The sequence below is a fragment of the Peromyscus maniculatus genome, chromosome 10 (assembly GCF_049852395.1).
Source record: "Peromyscus maniculatus bairdii isolate BWxNUB_F1_BW_parent chromosome 10, HU_Pman_BW_mat_3.1, whole genome shotgun sequence".
In the NCBI taxonomy this organism is placed as follows: domain Eukaryota; kingdom Metazoa; phylum Chordata; class Mammalia; order Rodentia; family Cricetidae; genus Peromyscus; species Peromyscus maniculatus.
In genome coordinates this window covers 2,738,305-2,763,298 of record NC_134861.1, presented here as the reverse complement: position 1 = coordinate 2,763,298, position 24,994 = coordinate 2,738,305, and the positions used below count along the sequence as shown (strand labels likewise).

At 53.4% G+C, this 24,994-nt stretch overlaps 1 protein-coding gene across 5 annotated transcripts in view; it reads right to left on the bottom strand.

Moving 5' to 3' along the window:
- Positions 1–24,994, bottom strand: part of Sorcs2 (sortilin related VPS10 domain containing receptor 2) — a 385,723-nt gene that overhangs the window by 137,873 nt on the left and 222,856 nt on the right. For all 5 annotated transcript variants that reach the window (XM_016004035.3, XM_006985589.4, XM_076545711.1 and 2 more), the window contains exon 3: positions 14,531–14,630. In XM_016004035.3, coding sequence (XP_015859521.1) covers positions 14,531–14,630 — 100 coding nt within the window. The remainder of the gene's footprint in view (positions 1–14,530; positions 14,631–24,994) is intronic.

Below are 24,994 nucleotides of genomic sequence, written 5' to 3'. Positions count from 1 at the left end.
CCTTACTCTCATCCTGTCCCCAAGAGATCCATCCAAAGCTCCCTCAGCTCATCCTCCACACCTCACCTGTTTAGTTTTCCCCACACATCCTGCTCCCACAAATCCGCACTAAGTGTGGTCTTTCAACTTTTCCTGGTTGTAGGAAGGCTCCTGAGCCCCCGGCTCTCACCCCTACCTCCTCCCCTCAGCTGTTTTTTTTTTTTATCTCTATCCCATTCCCACCCCATCCCTCTTTCTGCCTCTGCTCCCGCCAGACCCCAATTTGTGCCATCGAGATGGTATGAGCATGGCCTTTGGGCTCAGAGAGAGAGGCTGGCAGGTGTGTCTGAGGCAAACCTTCTGACTGCCTTGGAGTGGGTGCACCAGAGGGAGAGGCCTCTGCTGGGTCTCACTGTGGAGCCTCTAAGGTACACAGGATGCCCCAGGCCCCTTCTTCATATAGGGAGTGGAGGGAGCAGGAGGGCTCTACTCCTTTAGGTCTGTCTTTGTTTCCTGCAGTTATCTGGTGGGTGCTCTGCCTTCACAGCTGGTGTGTGTGTGTGTGTGTGTGTGTGTGTGTGTGTGTGTGTGTGTGTGTGTGTGTGTGTGTATGAAGTCAGGGAGCTGGGGAGCAATGGCTGGCACAGATATATAAGAGAAACCAGGATCCTTCCCAAGAGCCTGATAGTAACAGGGTCACAGGGCAGGTAGCATCACCATTTGGCTCACTAAATGTGCCAGTGTCTGGAAAACAGACACACCATCCTATGACATTTATCTTCTAGGCCAGAGTCAGAAAACTAGCCCATCAGTGCCAGAAACCCCAGAGACCCCTGGCCAGGAGCCCCAGGGATTCACCCACCCTGTCTCCAGTGGGTCTCCCCCTCAGCTCAGGGTATTTACTTTCCTGTCAGTAAGGGAGACACCACACCTTATTAAAAGTACAGCAGGACACAGAGGACGGCTAATGGCTAATTTATATGGGACAAATAGCTATTTAATTGTTCTCTAATTACGTGACGATTAGAATTCATGCTGCAGCCGTGTCCTTGAGTTCCTATTTATGACCCACGTGGAGAGCAGTTTTTCTGTGCCTGTAGCCATTACAGACTCCACAATGTACAGAGCCGGCAGCACAGCGACGAGGCATAATTAACCGTGTAACTGCTCTCTTATACCCCAGTAATTACATGGTGGTATTATCTGTGTATTATAATTTATTCATATACCCAATCTTTTGTGAACCAGTCTCCTTTCATGGATAGGCCTGGCCCAGTAGGTGTCAATCAATTATTTAGAGTCCCAGAAGACCATGTGATGGGAATCTGGGCTAACAGACTGTTACTGTTCAGGTGCAAAGGCCCTGAGGTGAGGCAGTTGTGAGCATCCAACACTAAGTTCCTTTTGGTTGAGCAGACCCAGCTCTGCAGTGAGACAGCGAGCGAGCATACCCAGGACCATTTTCACTACAGCCAGCTCTTTGTCACTGGGTCAAGGCTCCTCTGCACGTGTCAGCTCTGAGTGGCCCTCTATCCAGCACTCAGGCACAAAGCTACATGAAGACTGCCTGTCCTGCCCTCTATCTTCCTGCTGGGCTGTGATATTTTTTCAGTATCAGGACCTTTGGCTGGGCCCAATATGTCTACTATCACAACAACAATGTAGATGTCCACTGGACCAAACTGGAAGAAAAGCCTCAGGGAGTCCCAGCTGACAAATAAGACAAGACTCCTCTGGAAGAGTTGGGAGGCCCGTGCGCTGTGACACCAAGCGGCAGCAGCAAAGTCACCTTGCTTGTCTTAGTCACGTTCTGTTCAGCAGATCTACCATATTCTACCCTGGAGGGGAGCACACAATCAAAGTACCACGGAAACTTCTAGGAGAACAGAGGTCCTCCCTAGACACGCCCTGGCTAGGAAAGACAAGGGCAAGCCTCCATAGCCCCACCTTAGAAAGGAGATGGTCTAAACAGAAGGCCTACCCGAAAGCGGAGGTGCAGCTGGTTCACAGCCCCTTGGCAGGTAGGGAGCAGGTGGCTCCAGCCTTCAGCAGCCATGGCCCCTGCTGGTCCTGGCTCTTAACTCAGAAAACACACTTGGAACTTCATTCTTCAGACATGTAGGGCAATGAACCCACGATGTCTTAAGCTACTGGGGCTATGGTGATTTGGTAGGGCAACAGGTCCTTTCCCATAAGAGTTTCCCACCAACGTCTCCCTTTGTTCCCCCCTTCTCCAGAGGAGACCTCTGAAGGGCTGTGGCTTGGCTCTACAGAATTGGGAATGCTGTGGCGTTTCCTTACCCCACTGGTGACCCCCTGACCTGCTCTGGAGATGGCAATGAGCGTGGAGAGTCAGCCTCTGTTTTGTCTTATTTCTAGAGGTACCAGCTCTTCTTGGCTGCACATCCTTCCTCCATCTTCAGAGCCACAACACAGCATCTCCAGTCTCTACACCCATGCCTGCCCCCCTCCCCTAAGGAACTTGTGGTGACATTGGACTCTTAGACAATCCAGGGGAGGTGGTGTCCTTGTCTTAGGCTCCTCAACTTGTTCTGGGTCAGTATATAAGGTGAAAATCTGAGGCCCTGGGGATCAGATGTGTACATCTTTCGGGGGAGGGACATCCCTTAGTCTCCATAGTACATAAAAACAGCACAGCTCCCTAGTGGCCTGTGTCATCCATCCACAGCACACAGAGACTGGGACGCCCAGGAGACTCCTAGAGCCAGCCCAGGTACATGGCTAATAGACAAGAAAGGTGGTCAGATAGCATCAACTCTGGCTTTATCTCCTCCCCTTATCCTATGGCCCCCATGAGACTGACAGACAAGAACTGTGGAGATGTGGACAACACATTTCCCCATGTGGCAACAGATACATGGCCGCTGAGTGCCTGCTTGCCACTTATCTGGTGACACTGTCCCATCTTTTAACCAGCAATTCTGATCATGGATTACCTGTAGGGAAGGAATTCCCTTTGTTTATGAAAAGAATGTGACAGTTGTTACGTTCTGGATGGAGGAGGCAGGGCACGAACGGTACCCAGAGTGGAAGTCCAGACACCGGCCGGAAATAAACAGCCACAAGTGGGTGCTGCGTTCTCACATTCGACTTCACCAGGGATATTTTGAAGTCAGTTTGTTCATGGCACACAGTCACTCACTCAAGGCATCCTTCAGGCACAGGGCTGGGCGCTAGCGGAAATGGCAAAGAGACGGAGCTCCTGCTGTGGGTGTTTCCCCTCGGTGTGGAGGACAGCTTCAGAGGACCATGCAGGCACACCTTTGATGCCAGGCTGTGCACAGGGAAGGGCAGAGGGTCCATGGTGGAGTCCTGAGCTTATCTGGTGTTAGGGAAGATAGGTGGACCTTAGAGAGCGGAGGGAGGGAAGTGAGGCCTGAGCAAAGGCCCTGTTAGTGGGCTCACTTTTGCAGCCAGTCGGCCGTGGGCACAACTGGCAGCCCCACAGGCTGAGGTGGGAAGGTGAGAAGGCCCAGGCTGGAAAACATGGACCTCAAAGCCAGACCAAGAGTTCCAAGCATGTGGCAGGGATGAGGAGCGTTCCAGGCAGGGCTGGGATCTGCAAACGGAGGGAGTGCCAGGCTAACCCAGAGGAGGCTGCTGAAGTCATGGGGGCAGGATGTGGGGGGCTGGGAACCATGGACCCCGTACCCTTGTGTGGATGTGGTGTCATCCGTGTAACAAAGGCCTGGAGAAGACCATCTTTGACAGACAGGCAAGGGTCAGATTTGGCTTAGCAGCCTTGGGATTCAGGGACTGGGAAAGCAGACAGAAGCAGAGGCTGGAGCCCCTCCCCCAACTACCCAGGATGTTCTCACCTGCCTGAGGATGCCCAATGTAGAGCCCATTTGCAAATTTTAGCTATTTTTACCAAGTAGAAATCCTTTAAGCTTCATAAGAGGCCTCAACACACAAGGGATAAAAACATTATTTGCTACTGTTTTCTATAGACATGGAAAAAGGATGAAATTGAGGCTGCCGCAAACACAGCTTATCAGATGATGTGTCCTGGAGTCCCGTTTCTTGTTTAACAGAAGCTGAGCAGAGTTTCATGGGATTAGGTATTAGCCATGAAAATGAGGATCAGCAGAGGGAACAGGGATCAGCATGGGAATTGGGGATCAGTACAGGGGACAGGGACCAACATGGGAATGAGCATCAGTGGAGGGATAGGCCATGGGAGCAAAGATCAGAATAGAGAATGGGGATCAGCCATAGGTATGGAGATCACCCATGAGAATGAGGATTAGCATGGGAGCAAGGATGAGCTGTGGGAATGGGGATCAGCCCTGGAAATGAAGATCATCCACATGCTCTTCCTCTTCACTGAGGCCAGGCAGGAAAGATGCCCTAATCGTGGCTGTACAGGATAAAGCTGCTGGCCTTCCAGGCTGTGTGGTGTGGTCACCTTGCACACGTAGTTCCTCTCAGCTGCCTTTAGGCTCAAGGGAAGTAAACCCATTGTTTCCTCTTTTCCCAAAAGGACAGAGCTGTTTACTTACTGGATGCCAAGACAGCAGGGACTCCCATTACACAGATGTGTAGTATTAAAATGAAGAGGGGTTAGGAGGTAGGACACCCATCTAAGGACCAGTGAGCCACCCTGGGCTCAGACCCCCTCTTTGGGTATTTGGAGTGACACCCAGACCCTGGAGAAATGTCAGGACAAAGAGAGATGCCAGAACCCTACTCAAGACTGCTCTGCCTTCTGTCAGATTGGTGACCAAGGCCAAGTTCTGAGCATGTCTAAGCCACCACTGAGAAAGAGAGAGAGAGAACCTAGCAAGCTTCAGTGCACTAAAAGCATGCTCTTCCCTGGCTCTGTAACATGCTGGATGCCCCAGGGGATGGCATCTGGAGAGTGAGCCTTTGCAAGGCTCTGGACATGGGAGTGCAGCCACCATAAAAGGGACCAGGGCCCTTCCTTATGAGAAGAGGCCTAAAGCTGGACATCCCCTTTCCTATGTGAGGACACAGAAGATGGAGCCTGCAACCTCAAGAGGGCTGTCCCCAGAACCTATCCATGCTGGCCTGGGATCTCGGACGTGCAGCCTTTGGGACATGAAGAAATAGGCTTTGCTGTTTAAGTCAGTGAGTCTATGGTACTCAGTGGCAGCTCCAGCTAACAGAGGTCTGTCCCTGATGACAGTGTCACAAGGCCTTCAGGATACATGGGTGGTGTGAAAGTGGCCGGGTTCCAAACACAGGGCATCCCAGGCGTACAGTGCAAACTGAGTATCTATCATCTGAGACTATGGAGAAGGAAGGGTTCAGGCTCCAGAGCACGTGAATACAAATCCACTCAGTTCTCAACCCTTGCTGGCCAGGGACCTTAGGCAGCCATCAATCTCCTACAAGCCTGACAGCATCTTGAGGATGCTGCTTTGCCTGTGTGTGGCTTCTGCCATTCCTGGGTCCTCCTGGAGCCTCAGTACTCCCTGTAGTCCTGAGAAACAGACATACAAGTAAAGAGCCACTGTGCTGACCTGAGCTCCCCTCACACAGTAGGTCCTCCTGGCCCTGGAGTATTGGAGAAAGGAGAGGGTATACTGTAGCATGGGTGGCTGCCCTGAGACCCAGGGCCTTTTCTATTCCATTTCACTCTGGTCATCCTCTCTTTGGGGTATGAGGGTCTATGTATCTTCAGAGAAGGTGGAATTGAGTCTCATCTGTCTTGGATCAGCTCCCAAGGTGAAAGGCCCTGGAGGTATCTCTAAGAAGCCCAGGCTCTTGGCTTCTCTCCAGTGGTATTCTAATGGCTTTCAGAGAGAATAATTAATTCCCTATGCATTAGGCTGGTGTTGCAAGGGGTTCACTGTTTCTGAAACAGAAGCTTTGTATACAGGCAGGTCCCACTGAGTCAGCGTTCCCTAGGACAGGAGAGTTGACTGGCTACAGGGGGGATACTGGGCCTTGCCATTTGGCAGGAAAGATTGATGGAACCCTTGCCAGGGTCATGTGCTCTGGCTTCTCTCACCAGCCTCCCCACCATTCTGGAAGAAAAAAGCTCTGCAAGCATGAATCTTCTCAGGAAGCAAGTCCAGAGAGGTTAACAGGGATGATCCAGGGGCCCCAGTTTTTAGAGAGCTGGAGTGTTCAGATCCATGCTAGTCCTGCTCTCTCTGGCAGGGGAGCCACACTGGGGCCCCTGCTTCCTTCTTGGTGCTAGAGCTGGACAGAACTCAGGATCCAACAGAGAAAGAGCTGAAGAGGCTTGTCCCAGGCTGGTACCCCCAGGGAGCCCACCCAGAAAACAGGCCCAGAAGCAAGTACACATAGCTCTTTCTCCCATCTCCCAGACACTACCAGTTCCATTCTGGGGCCTTCAAGGTACCTCCCCAAAGGTACCTCACTTCAGGGATTGGCACTCCCTCTTTGAGAGGGCATCACCTGAACCAGGGCCCTCTTAGTCATGTCCCTGTCCACCAAGGTCAGACTCACAGGGATCAGAGGCAGCATCATTGGTGATAGGATGGACACTGGCTGAGTGAGTGGATGGATAAATGGAAGAATGGATGAATGGATGAATGGATAGATGGATGATAGATAGATAGATACAGATAGATAGATAGATAGATAGATAGATAGATAGATAGATAGATAGATAGATAGATAGATGGATGGATGGATGGATGGATGGATGGATGGAGGGAGAGAGAGAGAGAGAGAGAGAGAGAGAGAGAGAGAGAGAGAGAGAGAGAGAGAGAGAGAGATGCTTCTTCCTGGCTCTTGTTGCCCCTCCAGCCCTATATTCCAACCAAAGGACTTCCATAAAAACCACATCAATTGCAAGATCTCTTCATTCTCTCATGCAGAAGCTTCCAGAGTCTGTGGTATTGTCTGTTTTTGAGCCTGACCTCCAAGAAAGACCCTCAGACTCTGACTATACAATGGGACCTCCATTCTCTGTGTCCTTGCTGTTCACAATCCCATAGTAGAAAGGGGTCCAATCTCCCCATGCTTAGGACAATCCTGGACCCACGGCATGAGGAGTGATGCCAGAGTAGATCCAATCATCTGACAGTGCCTGCTTCCATTCACCATAGGCCGGAAGAGGGGTGTGGTAGAAGAAGGGCATTGCCCATGTGCAAGGGGGGACTCCAGATCCCAGATGGCAACCCTCATCAGCCCACTAAGCTTTGTGAACCCCAGTCTTCTGGATGCAGAGCTGACTATCATTCTTAGTATTGAGATGCCTGGCTTTGTCTGCATCTGGGGCTGCCGTGACCAAGCCCTGTCAGATCATGGACCTGCTTCTTTAAGACGCCAGGGGCGCTAAGAGGCCAGATCTCACATACTAAAGAAATCAGGTCATAACCTCCCTACAGCATCTCTCTCTCTCAGACAGAAAATTAAAAAGCCACGCAGTGCTGTCGTTTTTACAGCTGGTAATTAATGGGCCTACCTAGTACCTGGCTCCTTTATGCTTCTTTGTCATACAGGCTTAGCCCCAACTAAATCACACAGTATAAAACTTCCCACCAGCCCCCCAAAACTTAGAAAACTCAGGTATTCCATTTTTTTCGGGGGGGGCTGTCTCTGAAGGCTCTTCTCTGGGCCTCTCCCACTATGGTATCCATGACAGCTCCCACCTCTTTCTCTTATAAGCCATCCCTGTGAAGGACTTTTTACACCTTTCTCTGTTACATTTCCTTTCTAACTTCTGTCTCAGGACCTGATAGCAGTTCCCAGGCTGCATCTCTGCCTAGGCAATTTCTCACCTTCAGTATGGAGGAGTAGGGGCATCCAGCACATGAACAGAAAATGGCCCCCAAGTGTGGCATCCAGGGACCCTGCCTCACTGCCGGTGTCTTGGGACACTCCAGTTAAAACACTGGGACCAAAGAGGACATGTCTGCTCTCATGTTGCCTGGCTACGCTTTTCCCTTGTACACAGTCAGGGAAGATCCTGCCAGTACACCATGTGCCACACACTCAGGCCCCATGCCAGGCCCCATGAAGAAGCCATCCCTTCCTGCTCCCTTACCCCTGCCACCCTATCACTCCTCTAGTCCAGGGCACTGTTTCTGAAAGTGTGGCCTCTGGCCTCCGATCCAACTTGTGGAATGGGGAATGCTGCAGCTGAGAGCTTCGATAAGCCCTGCAGATGGTGGAGACTCCATGCATGGATGAGGAACAGGGGGTAATGCTGCAGCTGAGAGCATGGACAAGCCTTGCATACAGTGGAGACTCCATGCATGGATGAGGAACAGGGAATGATGCTGCAGCTGAGAGCATGGACAAGCCCTGAGATGGCAGAGACTCCATGCATGGATCAGGAACAGGAACAAGGTGGTGGGGAGGCGCCCTGTGCAGGCTGGCCAGGGAGCCCCGGAGGCAGGGATCTGCTCCCCCCATGGCATCTTGGCAGAGAGCATCATTGAAAACGACTTGGATTTGCAGGTGTGCAGCAACACTGAGGTCTGACAGTTGCTCTCTGAGACCCACACAGCCATTTCCCAGAGAAAATAATCCCACCTGCTCTTTAGGAAGCACACAACTTGAATGGTGCTTGAGGTCCCTCCAACACACACACACACACACACACACACACACACACACACACACACACACACACACACACACACGGCTTTTCATGCTCCTGGTATATGGTGAGGCATACTGAGTATGAGTTCTGGCTGTCAAGCTATGTGTAAGTATGCCACGGCAGGGGCTGTCCTCTATATCATGAAAATATCCAACTATCATGTGCCAGGTCTGTCAAAGCCCAGTCTAAACATGAACACGGAGTTAAATGGGCATCTCAGATCATCTCTGATCCACAGGGAGTCAGTGGCTCTGCTGGGGACAGATATAGAAGATGGCTGAAGTTTCAGTCCAGTGTCAGCCATGCTGAGACCCTGAAAAGATGCACAGTGGGGGCTTGGTTCCTTCTGAGTTACATGCACTGACTCAGACCCTTAAAGCGGCCTCGGGAGACGGGCCACTAGCTCCTGTCAGCGCCCATGGTGCTGAGGATTTCAGCTGCCAGCACTGGGCACTGCACTATGAAGCCACACATCATCATTTATGATACACAATAAATGCAGAGAAGAGATAATATCGTGATTCGCATGCGATATCCTGCAAGCAGAAGCTGAGAGCTGAGAAACACAGACCCTGGGATCCAAGTCCTCGAAAAGCCTATTCTCCCATCTCTCAGGCCTTCTTTCCCTGTGCTACATTCTTGATCATATGTTAGGCTCAGGGCAGATAGTAGGACCCTCAGAAGGACCAACCTCAGAGCAGCAGACAGCACAGCCAGGCGCGTACTTCAGTGTGGGAAGGAAAAAAGGCCCACCTACTGCTGGGGCATCCCTGAGTTAAGTCTGCCCTGAGATCAGATCTGGGCTCCTCAAACCCTCCACACTGTCAGAGACAGCCACCAGGCTGCTGTGCTCTGACTGGACTGGAGTGGCTGGGCTGCCTTGGGTGTTCTCCAAGCACAGAATTAAGCCGGCACTGCCACAGCCACGGAGCCTGAGCTGATCTTAGATTACACACTGCTCTGGCCCATACTGGAGAAGAGAGGAGAGGAGAACCTGGATTACCACAAGAGCCTCTGTGAGCTGGGCAGGGAGGAGGCTTATGCTGGGGTGGAGCAGGAACCAGGCCAGAGAGGAGCTCAGCACTGTAGACTCACCATAGCTTAGGGGAAGATCGGTAGAGAAGCGAGGCAGACTAGCAAAGAAGACAGCAGTGTGGGGAGAGCCAGGAACATCAGCAGGCAGGCCCATGCACACAGTTCAGCAAGAACAGCACAGAGTTCAAAAGGAATTCACAGGCAGGGGTTGAGGGCAGTGGAAGAGCTGACAATCAGCAGAGCTGGAGGATCCCTTGTGACATCACCCCAGGAGATCCACAGAACTAAGATTCCCCGGTAGCTGTCAGTGGCTAATGTGTAGTTCTGGATCTGGACCTTGGCACAGGTCTCCTCCTGCTGTTTGGGGTTCTATGGGGGTGAAGTTTGCTGGACAACTGGGGCCGAGGCGCTCTTGACCCACTTGTGTGGACTCATGGACGTTTCTTGACGTACCTGGGCTTCTCCCTCTCCCCTGTAAAGCCTAAGCCTGCAGGAACCCCCACTCTGGGGGTCTGCCAGGACACATGTGTGCAAGGTACCACACAGCAACCTGCTGGGCAGTGGAGTCCTAGGGGACACTCCCTTCCCTGGCACCACTGGCCCCCCTACAACGTGCAGGTACTGGCTCTTGGCGATGCACACAGCTTCCCGAATGCAGGGCTGTGGTTTGATCCACATGTCCCCAACCTTGCAAGGCTGGCAGATGGCTTCTCATGAGCCTCAGGGGGAGTGAGGTGGGCGAGTGAATAAAGACTGATGGGCTCTGGCCGCAAGCCACAGAAAGGGCCTCCTCAGTGGGGTGGACGGGCGACCCAGGAATCAGCGTTTTCCTAGACTATTCATTCAGTAAGGGTTTTCTTGGTGACAATGTATGTGTGAGATTTTAGCATTCAGTCCAACATAGATGCCTTGTATAAGATGGCAATCCGCATGAATTTTTAATGCAAAACACGATACTTAAAAACGGTTTCTCACTAGGCATCCCCTCCAGACCAGACCTTCACACCTCTCCATGCTCTAACACTCTTGGGGACCATTCAACAATGCATTTGCCACCTAAAGCCAGTGTGGGAACCACAGCAGCTCGGAAGGGAAAGTCACAGGCCAGAGTTATGTCTGAGGTGGCAGAAAGCCATGCCTGGGGCCACACTCTGATTATACTGCCGGCAAGACAAAATCAAAGAGAGCTCATTCTGAAGACAGTTCACAAAGTGGTCTCTTAAGAAGCCAAAAAGAGCTGTTCGGTCTGTAATTGTTACTAAACGGTCTCCTAATTGTAGTCCCACTTTCCAGCAAAGCTATCCATTACCCTACACCAGGGAGCAGCTCACACAGGTGCCCTGCAAAAGAGGACCTTAGCACCCCACACCATAGTCAATGTAGGGACAGGGAGCAAATGGGACATTCACTTTAGTTCTTTTCTTAATCATATATATATATATATATATATATTTGGTTTTTTGAGACAGGGTTTCTCTGTGTAGCTTTGCACCTGTCCTGGATCTCACTCTGTAGACCAGGCTGGCCTCGAACTCACAAAGATCCGCCTGGCTCTGCCTCCCGAGTGCTGGGATTAAAGGCGTGCGCCACCACCGCCCGGCTTCTTAATCATCTTATAGACATGTTGCATGAGGTCCAGGTTCTCAGGCCCCACTGGGCTCTCAAAGGTTCTAGAAGATTCTAGCTATCCATGCAGCTTTCCCAGCAAAGGATGGGGTCCCAGTAGGTCCTCAGCCCGTATCTGGCCTGGGCAAAGCATTTTGTCCCTAGCAACAGGGTTCAGTCGAGTGTACACTCAGATCTTTGCCTGGATCTATGACTGCCTGGAGCCTGACGAGGAGGAGCATGGAGGCCCAGCTGCCTCCTGCAGAAGACATAGATGGCTGAGGTGTAGACAGAGCCAAGCTGGGACTGCTTCTCCAGTGGGTGCTCTGCCCATGGGGTTTCTGGGAGGAGGCCAGCAGAGGCCAAGCTAACAGAACTGATAGGGGCTTTGTTCAGCCGTCACTTTAGGCTCCTCACATATGGGGAAAATGAGGTCCAGAGTGGAACCAGGATGTGCCAGATGGCACAAGCCAACAGCCAGCAAACTGAGCCTGGAATATGTCAAAGACCTGCCATTTTCCTGCCCCTGGCTACAAGGAACTGAACTGAACTGGACTGGCCTGAGTTGGCATGGATGCAGGGAGCCCAGTAAACCTGGAAGGTTTCAAACCACACCTCCCTAGCAGAGCTGATTTTTGTGTCCTTTTGAAACTACAAACACCTTGCTGCCCCATCTCCCATCTTAGAGGACTGTAGAAGAAGCCAGGACTGAATGGGAACCAGCCTGCAAGAAGGTCCTTTCCAGAGCCCTCTACTGAGCCCATATTCCATTACCCATTGCAGCTTTCTATTGTACAGGCTGTCACTGAGGCTCAGAGCGGTCAAGGGTGTGGTCCCAGCCCAAGAAGGAACCTTAGGCCTGACCTCACTGCTCCTTGCCCAACCCCCCTGGGGATCCTTCCCTGCCCTCACAGCACCCGAGTCTCTCTTGGTTCTTACTGCTTCAGCTGCCCCTGCCCCTCCTTCCATATATGGACACGGCCTGTAGGCTGCCTGTAGGCACCTGATCATCCTGGGCTCCAGCTTGGGGATGGCTGGACACATATGACTTGGGAGTTGCTCTAAGCAATGGGAACATGGCTCTGTTCACTGAGTCTGGCCTTCAGCATCTACTTTCAAAGGTCACTTCTGTCACACACACACACACCATCACAGCGACAGCAGGAAGGACCCATGGCAGGCAGGGAGGTCAAAGGTCTTCCCTGCTCCTTCCATGCACTCGGGGTTCCCTGTAGGTAGAGGCCCTCACAGCTGCTCTGAGCATGGACAACATCCTGCCTCCTTAGCTTAGACTCCAGAGAAGGTGGTTTCAGACCCAGGCCTCCCACCAGGAGGTATGTGATGGGGTAACTCTCACCTTTCCTCTCAGTTTTCTCCCCTGGAAAATGTGATCGCAAGGCCTCACTGCTTGGACGGCTGTGGATGGAGTGTGATTGTCTGTGTGAGGCCTGAGGGAGGGCTCTAGGAAGAGGCAGGAGAAGCTAAAACCAACCCACCCTTCTCCTCTCCACCTGCCAAAGCCCCTGGTCTGGGGCTCCCTGGTCTGCAGTATCCCTCCCTCCTCTGTTCCCATTCTGTCCAGGAAGAAGCTTTCACGGCAGCAGAAATCAAGGAGAGGAAGACACAAAATCAGACAACTCCAGCATGCAAGATGGCATCCCATTAAAGAGCAGCGGAGGAGCCTGGAGTCAAGAGCACTGGCTGCTCCTGCAGATCAGAGTTCAGTTCCAAGAACTCATGTGGCGGCTCCTAACCACCTGTAACTCCAGTTCCAAAGGATCTGATGTCAGCTTCCAGCCTTCCTGGGCAGCAGGTATACACACAGTACACATACACACACGCAGGCAAAACTTGTGGACAGAAACAACAATTGACACTAAATCTTCCCCAAAGCAGCAGCTGAGTTCTGCTGCAGTCCAGGAAGGGCTCTGCAGGCTCCTGTCCTCCCACACGGCTGACCTGCAGTGGGGCCTGCTCAGGTCAGGCTCCACTGTCTCTCTGAGCCCCTGAACCTTGGCCGGCACTACAGCCACCAGAGTGCACGGTGCGTTCCCACAGTAGGACCATCCTGTGCTTCTGCACCCTCTGTAGGATGCACCTCTCGGGCTGGCCCTTGGCAGAATTGCTGTTTACCATTCCCTTTTGTCTGGCATCAAACAAACCAAAAGAAGGCCATGGCTACGTGATTAATAGGTTACATTCTAAATGACATTTCTTTAGATTTTTAGAATCTGAAACATCTGGTGACCTCCTTACTCCTTAGTTCTGTGCATCCTCTAACACACAGCACACAAGCACCCCAGGAGGCCAGGGTTGATGATGAAGTATGGTCAGAATGTGTGGAGGGGGGCACTGGGAGTAGGGGCAGCATGACGGAGACTGGATGGGTGAAGGTACCACCCAGTGTGCAGTCTTCATGCTCATTGCCTCATGCCTCTCTCCCCCTCCCTGAAAAAGCTGGCTCAAACATATGAGTCCCCCAACATGGAAATCTGGAGATGCGAGCACCCTGTCTTCTCAAGGCAAGGCCTTCAGTAAACTCCATTTCTGCCCCGTCTCATCTTGTGAGCACTGGCCTTCAAGCTGTGAGCAGTGTGGCCTGTGCTTAGTAACAAGCTGCCGGGATTTCTCTTTTGCCAACACCCAAGTACCTCTGGGACCCGGGTACTGATCTTGTAGGGAGCACTACGCAGGGCTCACTCAAGTCTCTGTGTGAGATGTGGGCTACATCCCATCTTCCTACAGGGACACCAGAGCACAAAGAAGTGAACCAGGATTTGAACTCTGCTCTGTCTGAGTCCCCTCCTGTGACCTTGGACTGCTTCTCTAGATTAAGTCCAGGGTGCTGACTTGATGCTGGGGTCTCTAGGTGGGCCAAGATACAGCCACACAGCTGCAGGAGGAGTCTCCCATGGTCTTCCCTCTTCTACATCTAGACAGGAAGTGAGAACCGGAAGCCAAGAGACAGCGAGCAACGCTCTGACATGGAACCAAGCCAGCCCTGGAGAGATGACGCCCTAGAGAAGGGCCTCAGAGCTGCCGCCAGGACTCTGAGCCAGATGGAGCTGATTCAGCCGCCAGCTCCGCTGACTCCTCTTTCTGCCCGTCTGCTGGAGGTTGCCTCCCGGACAGGAGAAGATGGATGTGCCCCAGATAAGCAGGCAGTCCCTCCTCCAGAGGCCCAGCTGATGGCTTCGAATGCACTCATCAAAATGAGCCAAAGCCACAGGAGCTGAGGGCCAAATGCCTCACACCAGACCGCTCTCCCGAAGCAGAACCAGACAGTGGTCCGTGGAGAGCCAGATCCCAAGGCTTGGCCACCCTGGGCTGGTATGTACGTACCTTTCTCTTGTTGGCTGGGCAGATATAGAAGTTGTCAATGACAGTGGTGACGCCAGGCTGGAGAGTAAGCTTGGTGTAGGTTGTCCCAAAATCTGAGGACCTATGGGAACAGAGAGACAACTGTCAGCACGTGTCCTCCGGGGGTTAGACTTTCCAGCACCATGGTATGCCGGCACTGGCAGAGCTGAGATCCCCAGAGTCGTCTGCTCCATCCTCCCAGGGGAAGCGTGTCCCCACCCTAAGAGCAAGCAGGGAGCCTGAGTTCCCTTGCAGATGGCAGGTTTGCTCAGGTCTACAGCCCCGGTCTGGAGTGAGGACCAAGTCAGAACTTCTAGGGTGGGGGGGTTGAGTCAAGGTTTCTCTGTGTAGCCCTGGCTGTCCTAGAACTCACTCTGTGGATCAGGCTGGCCTTGAACTCAGAGATCTGCTTGCCTCTGCCTCCCTCTCATGTGCTGGGATCAAAGGTGTGCATCACCGCTGCCCCACTCAGAAGTCAGAATTTCTTGATCCTTCTGTCTCTACGATGCTTATAAAACCCTGAAGATCCATTTTATCCATCCCATAGATGAGCAGTAGGCACCAAGGGGACCAGTGTCCTGTATGAGGGACCACTCAGCTAACAATCAGGAGACCCAGGGTTCAAACCCTGGCCCATCTGATGCCAGGTCACAGCCCACTCAGCATGGCCACTGACTGAGCCGAGACCCCACTGCTCTCTTCCACTCATCCATTGCCTTCTCTGAATGCTCCGCTCTACCAGGAGCATCCAGGCTCAGGCTGGCCCCTGCCTTGAGCACAGGACCACAGGATAGCAGGGACAAGCTTGGTACCCGCTGGGAATCAGACCCCAGGATCTGTGCCACCAGGAGCTGGCCCAGTGAGCTCATCATGGGAGAACAGGCCAATAACCCCACGCCACCATTAAGTCCATTAAGTCCCCCCACCCCAGCCCCTTCCCTCATCCTCGGTCTTCAGGTTACAGGAAGATGGCCAAGTTTACTGTCACTGGGCTTGGTGGCCACAGGTCCCCAATGTTCTTTGTAAACCTCAGGGTCACTAAGTCCATTTGACCAAGACAAGAGACAGCCCACTCCCCCTCCTCTGGCTCTCAGAATTGCCCATCAGGGGTAGGGTCCCCGGGGACTGGCTGGGGCCTGGCTTCTTCAGGCCTCCCTAGGAAGACTGGAGCAAGAGAACGAAGATGACACCATGCGCCTGCTGTCTAATCAAGGCACATTTGCTCTCCAAACCGCAGAGAATTGATTTTCATTGGGAAGGGGGAAGTGTGAGGCCCCATTAGCAGAAATCGATCCACGTGGCCCAGAGCCCTGTAGAAACAATGGTTGTTTATAAGCTCAGAGCCCACAGCCTAATGCAGCTGGATCTTCCCTGGCTGCCCTTTCCAAGACCTGATCCTGTCCCCTACCTTACCTCCCGCTACCCACTGCCTCAGCCCCAGTCCACCCACCCCAGCCTCCTCCCCATTCTCTTCACTACAGGAGCTGCTCCAGACTGGGAACTCCAGGGCACCCTTGGGTGCGGGGGTAGCCATGGAAAGTAGCACTCAGCGACCACCCCTGTGCTCCAGGATACCTGTCAAGGGAGGCAGGCACATGCTAAAGGAGGCAGCAAAATGCAGCCACACCGGAAGAGGAATAGTAATGTAGGGACCCGGGAGACCCAGGAGGGGTGGGATCACTGGGTCATAGACAGGCAGGGACAGAGTGACACACACAGAGACCCGAGGGAAAAGGGGAGAGACGGTGTCTGCCAGGGAAAGGCACCCTGCCCCCGGTTGGCCAGCATTTTTTGAAAACACGTGGGCCAAGAACACGAGTGAAATGTAGATCTCACAGATGTCACCAGGATAAGACAAGGCCACACTAGAGGGGTCATATGAAGACAGAGGCAGCTGCTGGAGGGCTACAGCCCCCAGTCCCCCCATACCCCGGGAGCTGAAGGAAATGGAAACAGATTCCCATTAGCTCCCCCAAAGAACCAGTCCCAAGAGATGCTGCATTTTCTCAGAACAGTGGAGGGGTCCTTTTCGGCTCCTTAACATCATGGAGCAGCCACAGGACACAGATGTCGCATTCCAAAGAGAGAGGGGAGCAAAGCAGAGACATACATATAGGGGAGGGAAATATTGACAGACAGGCAGGCAGACAGACAGACAGACAGACAGATGGGGGGCACAGGGGGAGAGAAAGAGGCTGAGACAGAGAGAAAAGAGAAGACACTGAGACAGACTGGGGAGGGACAGACAGACAGATGGGGCAGAGACACAAAGAGAGACACTGAGGCAGAGACAGAGGAGAGGGTGGAAGAGTCAGACAGACCAATGAAGCGTTGTGTGGGGGAGACAAGGAGGCAGCATCACTGCCGCAGGTCCGGGGGACTCTGGGAAACGCTGGGGGCATGTTAACAAGGATGCCCACAGTCCCCAGCTGCCCCTCAGGGCCCGGCTGCCCCTCAGGGCCCGGCTGCCCCACAGTCCCCAGCTGCCCCTCAGGGCCCAGCTGCCCCTCAGGGCCCGGCTGACCCTCAGGGCCCGGCTGCCCCTCAGGGCCCGGCTGCCCCTCAAAGCCCGGCTGCCCCTCAGGGCCCGGCTGCCCCTCAGGGCCCAGCTGCCCCTCAGAGCCCGGCTGCCCCTCAGGGCCCGGCTGCCCCTCAGGGCCCGGCTGCCCCTCAGGGCCCGGCTGCCCCTCAGAGCCCGGCTGCCCCTCAGGGCCCGGCTGCCCCTCAGGGCCCGGCTGCCCCTCAGGGCCCGGCTGCCCCTCAGGGCCCGGCTGCCCCTCAAAGCCCGGCTGCCCCTCAGGGCCCGGCTGCCCCTCAGGGCCCGGCTGCCCCTCAGAGCCCAGCTGCCCCTCAGAGCCCAGCTGCCTTGCACCTCACCTAACCCAGCCTGACCTGCTGACTCCCCTAGTCCTCACATTCCATCCAGCATCTCCCTGCCCCTGGCCAGGCCCTTCCTGCCCATGTGCCTTGAGGCGCTCCTGGGCAGGGTAAAGGCTCAGAGTTGGCGGAGGGAGGCACAATGCAGCAGGCAGCCTTCCTCAGGAGAGCGTGTGTGTCCTATGACCGCTGTAAGAAGCTCTCACATCACAGTGCTTAAAACATAGCGGTCTCAGGAAGTTCAGAGAAGTCAGAAATGGGACTTATGGGGACTAAAACAGAGGCGTTGGTCTCTTTTGGAGGCTGAGAGACAGTCTATGTCCTTGCCTGTTGCACCCTCTAGAGCAGTGATTCTCGACCCCTTTGGGTGTTACATATCAGATATTTACATTACAATTCATAACAGTAGCAAAATGACAGTTATGAAGTTGCAATGAAATAACTTTATGGTTGGGGGTCACCACAGCATGAGGAACTGTATTAAAGGGTCACAGCATTAGGAAGACTGAGAACCCCTGAAGGCGCCTGCCAATGCAGGGCTTGTGGCCTGCCTCTGTCTTTGAAACCCATCCCCAGGGTCTGCGTCTATCCCGACATCAACCACTTCTGAACAAAATTCTTCCTCTACTGGTCCCCACGATTACCCAGGACTCAAAGGACAATACCAAGGGCCACTCCCAGGAATTCTCAGTCCCACATGCCAAGTCCCTTCCACCAAGGGAGGAAGCATTTGTGCAGGTTCGAGGGTTAGGATGGGAGCACCTGAGTAACACCATCCTGTTGTCGCAAGGTGGGCACCTGAGCTGGTTCTGGAGCGTGTGCGGAAGTCTAGTAGGTCCAGTGCACGGCCGCTGATGGGCAGGAGCGGGCTCTGGGGAGCAGCCAGGTGTGGGGCAGCAGGAGTGGAACGGGGAGGAAAGGTGGGGGCTGAATCCACTTTACAGTGCAACAGCCGCCGCTGGCCGCCTGAGGCCACAGCACTTGGAATGTGGTCCATCTGGCCAAAAGGCAGAAAAACGTTGAAACACTGATTTCAAAGGCTCAGGGCCCAGAAAGAATGTAAAATACCTCATTGTCAGTTTTATGTAGATTGCATATTGACATACTAATATTCTGGATATATTGAGTTAATTAAAATCATTACTAAAATTAATTTCACCTGCTCCTAGTCTTAGTTAATAGACTTCATTTTATGGCAGCTTCGAGATCACCGCAAAACTGTGCGGTGAGCTCAATTTGCCCGTGCCCCTGGCTTCATACACAGCCCCTGTCTGCCACTACCTCCCTGCCTCGAGAGGAGTCAACATGCACACCATTGTCCCAGAGCCCATGGTTCTGATGAGGGCCTGCTGGCCCAACAGCCTGAACATGGCAGGCATTCACCACTGTGGCGTGAATGGAACCCCTCCATTGCCCTAAACACCCTCCGGGTTCAGCCCGCTCCCCACCTGACCTCCAGCCCTGGGCAGCCCTGAGCTTTTCCTTATTGCCAGTTTTGCATCTCCTAGAATATTCTGCGTCTAGAGTCCCTCCGCAGGAGCCTTCCATCTTTCTCTCATTCATATGCTTAGGTTTGCTCTACATCATTGTCACAGCTGTCCTTTCTCTTTGTTCTGTGACCACCAGGGCCTTCTGCACAACTCACATGGCTCCTGCTCCTAACATGCTGGGTCAGGACTTCACGTCTGGACACACGTGACATCAGGAGTGCCTCTGAGGGAGGGGCAGGGTCTGTGAAGGCCAAGTCCTCACCTGGAAAGCTCTGTCCCAGGGGGCCAGCCGAGTGGCCATGTGGGGTCCTCTAGAGGGTGCCTGGCGGCAGCATGCACCACACAGAGTTTGTTATTGCCACTATGTTGCTGCATCAGGAGAACCACCGAGGCTATGAGAGGAATCAGGAGTTCAGACTGTGCGGGACAAGGGCCCATCCTCAGGAGGGACAGTCGGACGGTGACTTGAACTGGACACGGCATTGGAATATGGGAAGAGATGGTGGCGGGGGGGGGGGGGGACACAAGGCGACATGGCATCCGAGTGACAGTGCTCAGGAAGGTGCCTCTCAAGAAGGTTGAGCTGGGAGTCAGGACAGCCCTGGCTGTGGACAGGGCCAGACTGGAGACAGGATCAAGCCTGGGAGTGACGTTGGACTCTGTGCCACCTCCTTCTGGTCCCTCTCTCACCTTCTCCTTACTCATCCTGGAGAGGAATCCCACCCTGGGCTCAGTCCCTGCTGCTCTGAGTTGCTGGGGCCCTGGGCTGCCAGCTCAGGAGTCAGCACCTCTCTCCTCCTCTGAGACACTAAGGATTGGGGTCCCCAGCTTCCAAGGTCCCCATCAGTGCAAAAGCTGTGACCAGTGTCTTTAACCTGCAGGCACCCCACCCTTTCAGTAACTGTCATCTAGCCCTAGCCCTGAATCTCTAGTAGAGGGACCAGTTGAATGGGTCCCCATAAGGTGGGTTATGGGGGAACTCGGCCTGGATGTGCCTTTCCAGTGGGCAGTTCTATCCATGCCCAGGGACATCTGCTTCTGAAGCAACAGACACACCCAACCACAGTGACAGGTGTTCAAGGGACAGTCACTGCAAGAAGTTCAAGGGGCCAATGGTAGTGACTCAGGTGACCTTGGCCTTGCTTGCTTTCACTGTCCCAGAAGAGGACAAAACATGAGCACCCGTTCTTTGGATCACTCTGGTTCCGGCTAGGGATGGGGCTGCTGGGGCAGAGGTCATCTAAAGAGATGAAGGGCCCTGCTGCCCCTTTGCAGGGCAGGGGGCCTCATCCCAGGAAAGGCTGGCCTGGCTCTCGCTTGATCTGTGGGAGACTCTGATACTCTGGAACAGGGGAGTGTCCGGAGCCATTTGTCAGTTGTACCTCATTGTCAGAAGGTGGAGAAGATGAGACCAAAGGGGACAGGGACTGTCACATGTTCCCAGGAAGAGAACACAGCAGCCTCACCTGGTGTCTCACAGCTGTGTTTTTTACCCCCAGTGTTTCTCTCCAAAGAACAAAGCCAAGCCATCTAAACCAAACCTCCACCGAGTCCACGTAGCCCAGGCTGATCCAGATTTGTGGTGTAGCAGAGAGTGGCTTTGAACTCCTCACCCTCCCAAGGGCTGGGATTACAGGTCAGTGCCACGACACCAAGTCTGAATAGTGTATATTTTCAAAGCTACACAAATGGCAGGACTCAAGCAACTTGGGTTATTCCAGCTCTGGGAAGCAGGAAAAGGGATTAGGAAGAAGAATGAGGCTGGACAGGGTGAGAGGGAGGATGGGTTAGGTTCTCCAGGTGGCCTCAAAACCACCCCAGACAGGGGGCTTCAACATCAGCAATCACACACTCACAGCTCCAGATCCCAAGTCCAAGGGCTCAGAGCCTCCAGCTCCTGGGGGCTCCAGGGCTCCTTGGCTTGTGGCTGTATCATTCTAGCACCTACTTCTGTCTTCACATGAGATTCGGGCCCTAAGCCCAGAGCTACATAAAGACCCTGTGATGGTAAGGCTATATTGTGGGTTTCTGGGCAGACATGGGCTTGGAGCATGTTTGTTCAACTCATGTAGGCAGCTGTAGTTATTGAGCACTGACTGTTTACACAGGTGATTCCAAATTAGATGCCCAAAGTACCCGACTCTTGTTTATAGCTTCCACTGTTCTCTGATGATACAGGGACAGGTGAAGAGAGGATGGCAATGGAATGTCTAAAGTCTGGGGGGTCTCACCAGCCCCAGACAGCCATCGATGCTGGAGGGAAACGTATGAGTCACAGGGAAGCTCAGAACCTGTGGAACATGGAGCTCCTTGCTGGGACCACTGAAGGGCCCAGAGAACCTGCAGGCACAGGGCAGTGTCGCCTCTGAGAGGAACACTTGGAGACTGACCAGGGCCTGGGTGACAGGAGCTCCTCCAACCCTCTCCCCATGCTGGCTGAGGGGCTGCTGACGACAGCCAGGAGTCAGCGGTGATACAGAATGCTTCAGCTGCCATCTGGGCAGCGACACGGAGAGCAAAGGCCACAGGCCACAGCATGAGTGGCACTGGGCTGGGCTGGGCTCAGCCTCTGCCCCAGACCAGGGTGGGCTAGACAGAAGGAAGGGATGTCACAGCCTGTCCACATGGAGCTCGGCTTATCTGCTTGCTGGAACTGTCTCTTAGGGAACCCTGAATGCAGGCCAAGAAAGGGAATGATATTCACAACCTCAGATAAGTCTGGAAACTAGATGACAAGCTGTCCCAGTGCCCAGCAAGCAGTCTGGACAGGTCAGTGGCGGAAGCCTTCGGTCAGCACTGGGCCCAAGGCTCTGTCCTCCAAAGGCTGCCAGATCTGGTGACAGTGAGACCACCATGAACCTCTAAAGGTCCAACAGCCAAGCACACCGCTGACAATGCTTGTCAGGCTCCTTTGGGGGTATCCTCGGTGCCAGACCTGGAGGCTGTGTGACCTTAGGCCAGCAAGCTACCTTCTCTGGTCAAGCCTGCCATTGCAAAGGGCAGGGGTGGTGATGGGGGTTGGATTTCTGTCTATGCACCGGCCTTGACACTAAGTGGGTCTGGTTCCTAAGGAAGGGCATGAAGGAGGAAGGAGGGGACAGGGAGGGACACTAGTACTCACAAAGTATCTCCCTCTCCACAACAGGGCACACCCTTAGGTGACTTCCTTGCTTTCAGTATCCAAACCGTCCAATGTTTTATGTTTTTCCTTTTTCCCCCTGTGTTCAACAGTGCTGAGACCATTCTAATCTCCATCCGCTCAAATTAAAAATGAAAAACCCAGAGTCTAAAACCGGGCAAGTAGAAACATGGAAGGCGAGCACAGTTGGAAAATTGCTATTTGTGAATCGGCTGCTTAATTGCTGAGTGTTTGCACACATTCTCTTTTTAAAAATGATTTCATTAAGCCATTTTCATATTCTATAATTATTTCACTGGTGGGGCACACTCTCCCCCTCCCTCCCTCCCACAATGAGCCCTTGCTTTCACACTGGGCTCCCATTGCTAACCTGTAACTCACACACAGGTAGGAGAAAGGCACACTTGCTCCAGACAGGTGTCCCCTGACCCTCCCAGTGAGGCCACCTACACTTGTGTGGGACATGGAGCCTATGTGTGTGGAGAGTGTCCAGGACAGATGTTCATGCCTGTCCTGAAAACAGAGGATGGGTGCAGAGGCAGCATCCAAGAGAAGCCAATGCTGCCCAGGGTCATCCTGCTGCCTGCCAATCAATGGACTGCCCTCTGCCTTTAGCGAAGTGCCTGTGACTTCGTGTACCTTACGCTCCATGAAAATCAGGAGTCTGCATGTGACAGCCTGCAGGGCACCTCCAGGTGACCCCTCATCACTCTGGAGACAAGCTCCAACACCTGCACTTTGTATACAGGGAAACAGAGGCTGAGTAGGGAGATAACGGGACCTACCACCAAGCACAGACTTAAACCTGCTCTCTGAGCAGAGGTAAGGTATATTGCAGATACGATTCCTGGAGCAGCTGGTTCTAAGATTTGGTCCTGCTCCAGAGGACAGGAAGTCTGCTGTGACATTAGGGACAGGTGCTGTGCTGACAGTCACACACACCACTGGCTGCTCAGAGGCCTGGAAGTCCTATAGGACCTGCCAAGAGGGAACCTTGATTCCCATTGCCCTGATATCTTAATCAGCCCTCCCAGGCTCAGGGTTGGGGGGGGGGTATGGATTCACTACTGTACAGGACATCTTACGGGCAATGGTGTCACTCAGAAGAATTCTGCAATGTGGCTTGAGAGACGAGAAACTGAGTATGAAATGAGGAATAGGTGTTGACTAATGAGGCAGGCTGCAAAAGGGGTGCAGGAATGGTGGGGCCAGGCAGGTCATCAAACATATTTTCCTGCTGTGGCCCCGCAAACCTAATCATACATTGAAAATATTGTAGGTAAAAAAATTCAAATATACTCCAGCCTGCTGAACACCCCAGAATATGCGAGCTGAGCCCAGTCTACCTCATGTGCACAGTACACTCCCGCTAACTTTCGGTGGCAAAATCATCTACATAGCCCACGCTGTAAGGATGTGTTGACTGTTTCATATATCTCATTGAGTGCATTGATTCAGAAAATACTGGCAGCCCAACCCTGCAGACTAAATGTTTCCTCTCTCTGCTACCCAGCATGGTCAGAGAGGCTCCTACATATGGCCAGCCTGGGGAAGATCAAAGCTTGCAGCGTGGTTTCTACTGAATGCCTCTGGCTTTTGCAACATCGTGAAATAAAAACCAAGCCAAACCAAAACAACAACAACAAAAAGTTCATTGGGCTCTCCTGATGCGAAGGGCATCTGTAGTCTGAGGGAGAGAACACAGCCTCCCTCCCTGCCCCACCCCCGATGTGCTAGCCCTGTGCCACAGAGTGAAGGAAACTGCAGAGGCATCCAATCATGCTGGAACAGGGTAGGGGCTGCCCATGTGCATAAGAGGAACTGGGGCATGGGGAGCCTGAGGGCCCAAAGAATAGCAACCTCAGGTCTCCCAGCAGAAGCCAGGTATCAGCCTCAGGTCCGTCCCACCAACTTGAGACTGAGGCATGGCATGGCTCCTACAGACCCCCAGGGCCTCTCTGATACCATTTCTCACCCCATCAGTGTCTGCAGAGCCATCCTGGTACCTGCTAATGTACCAGCAACTCATCAACAGACACCTTGACATGGGAGCAACGTGTCATTGCCTGGGAGAGTTGCTGTGGGCTCGGGGCCCAATACTGCACCTTGTCAGCTCAGCCAGAGCTGGTATGGGCTGGAAAGAGGATGCAGGGGACACTGGGGGCTCCAGTTTTCTTAGGCCTGAACGCCCAGGGGGCAGATTCCATCTTGAGGGTCTGATCACCTGACCAGACTTTCGACATATGGCGTTGGCCTCTGCCACATCTACAATGGCCCTGAGTGCCGAGTGCTGTGAGGTTTGCTGGCAGACCGTTCTGGAATGAAGTGGGCTGGGCTGACCAAACTCACAGACTCTTTTAAACCAGCACTGGAAGATGGAAATGTGGTCGTGAACTTGGCCCAGACAATCTGGCTCCTGGCCCTGGCACCTCCTTTACTCTGAGAACTCAATCCTTTACAAGAAAGCCCTCCACAGACTTCCTGAGCATGTCCTCTGCGGAGGAGGCCTTGTGCTGGAACAGTGGGCAAAAGAGGTATTAAGTGCCACTGGGCATGACTTCACATTATGGGAAGATCTCAAGAGTGCCTGCTACTGCCCAGGTCCCTCTTCCATGCAGGCCCCAGGCCTCCTTGTAGACAGCACTGGAGGGTTAAACTTGGCTAGGCACGAGCCTCAAGGACTCCTGTACAGTGGAGTCAACTGCCATTCTGCCAGACATGTGTGTGCCTCCAGGGCCACACACGCACAAGGCTGAGTGAAAGATCAAATGGTGCCAGAGAGCTGATCTCAGGGTCCCCGTGAAGGTGTGGGTGCCCTCCGGAGCCTAGGGAAATGTCAGGGTCTCTCAACAGCCAACGGTGGGAACCACAGGCTTGCCAGGACCTAGAGAAAGTGTGGGTATTTCCAAAGGCTCAAGGAAGGTATTATCTGAGCATATA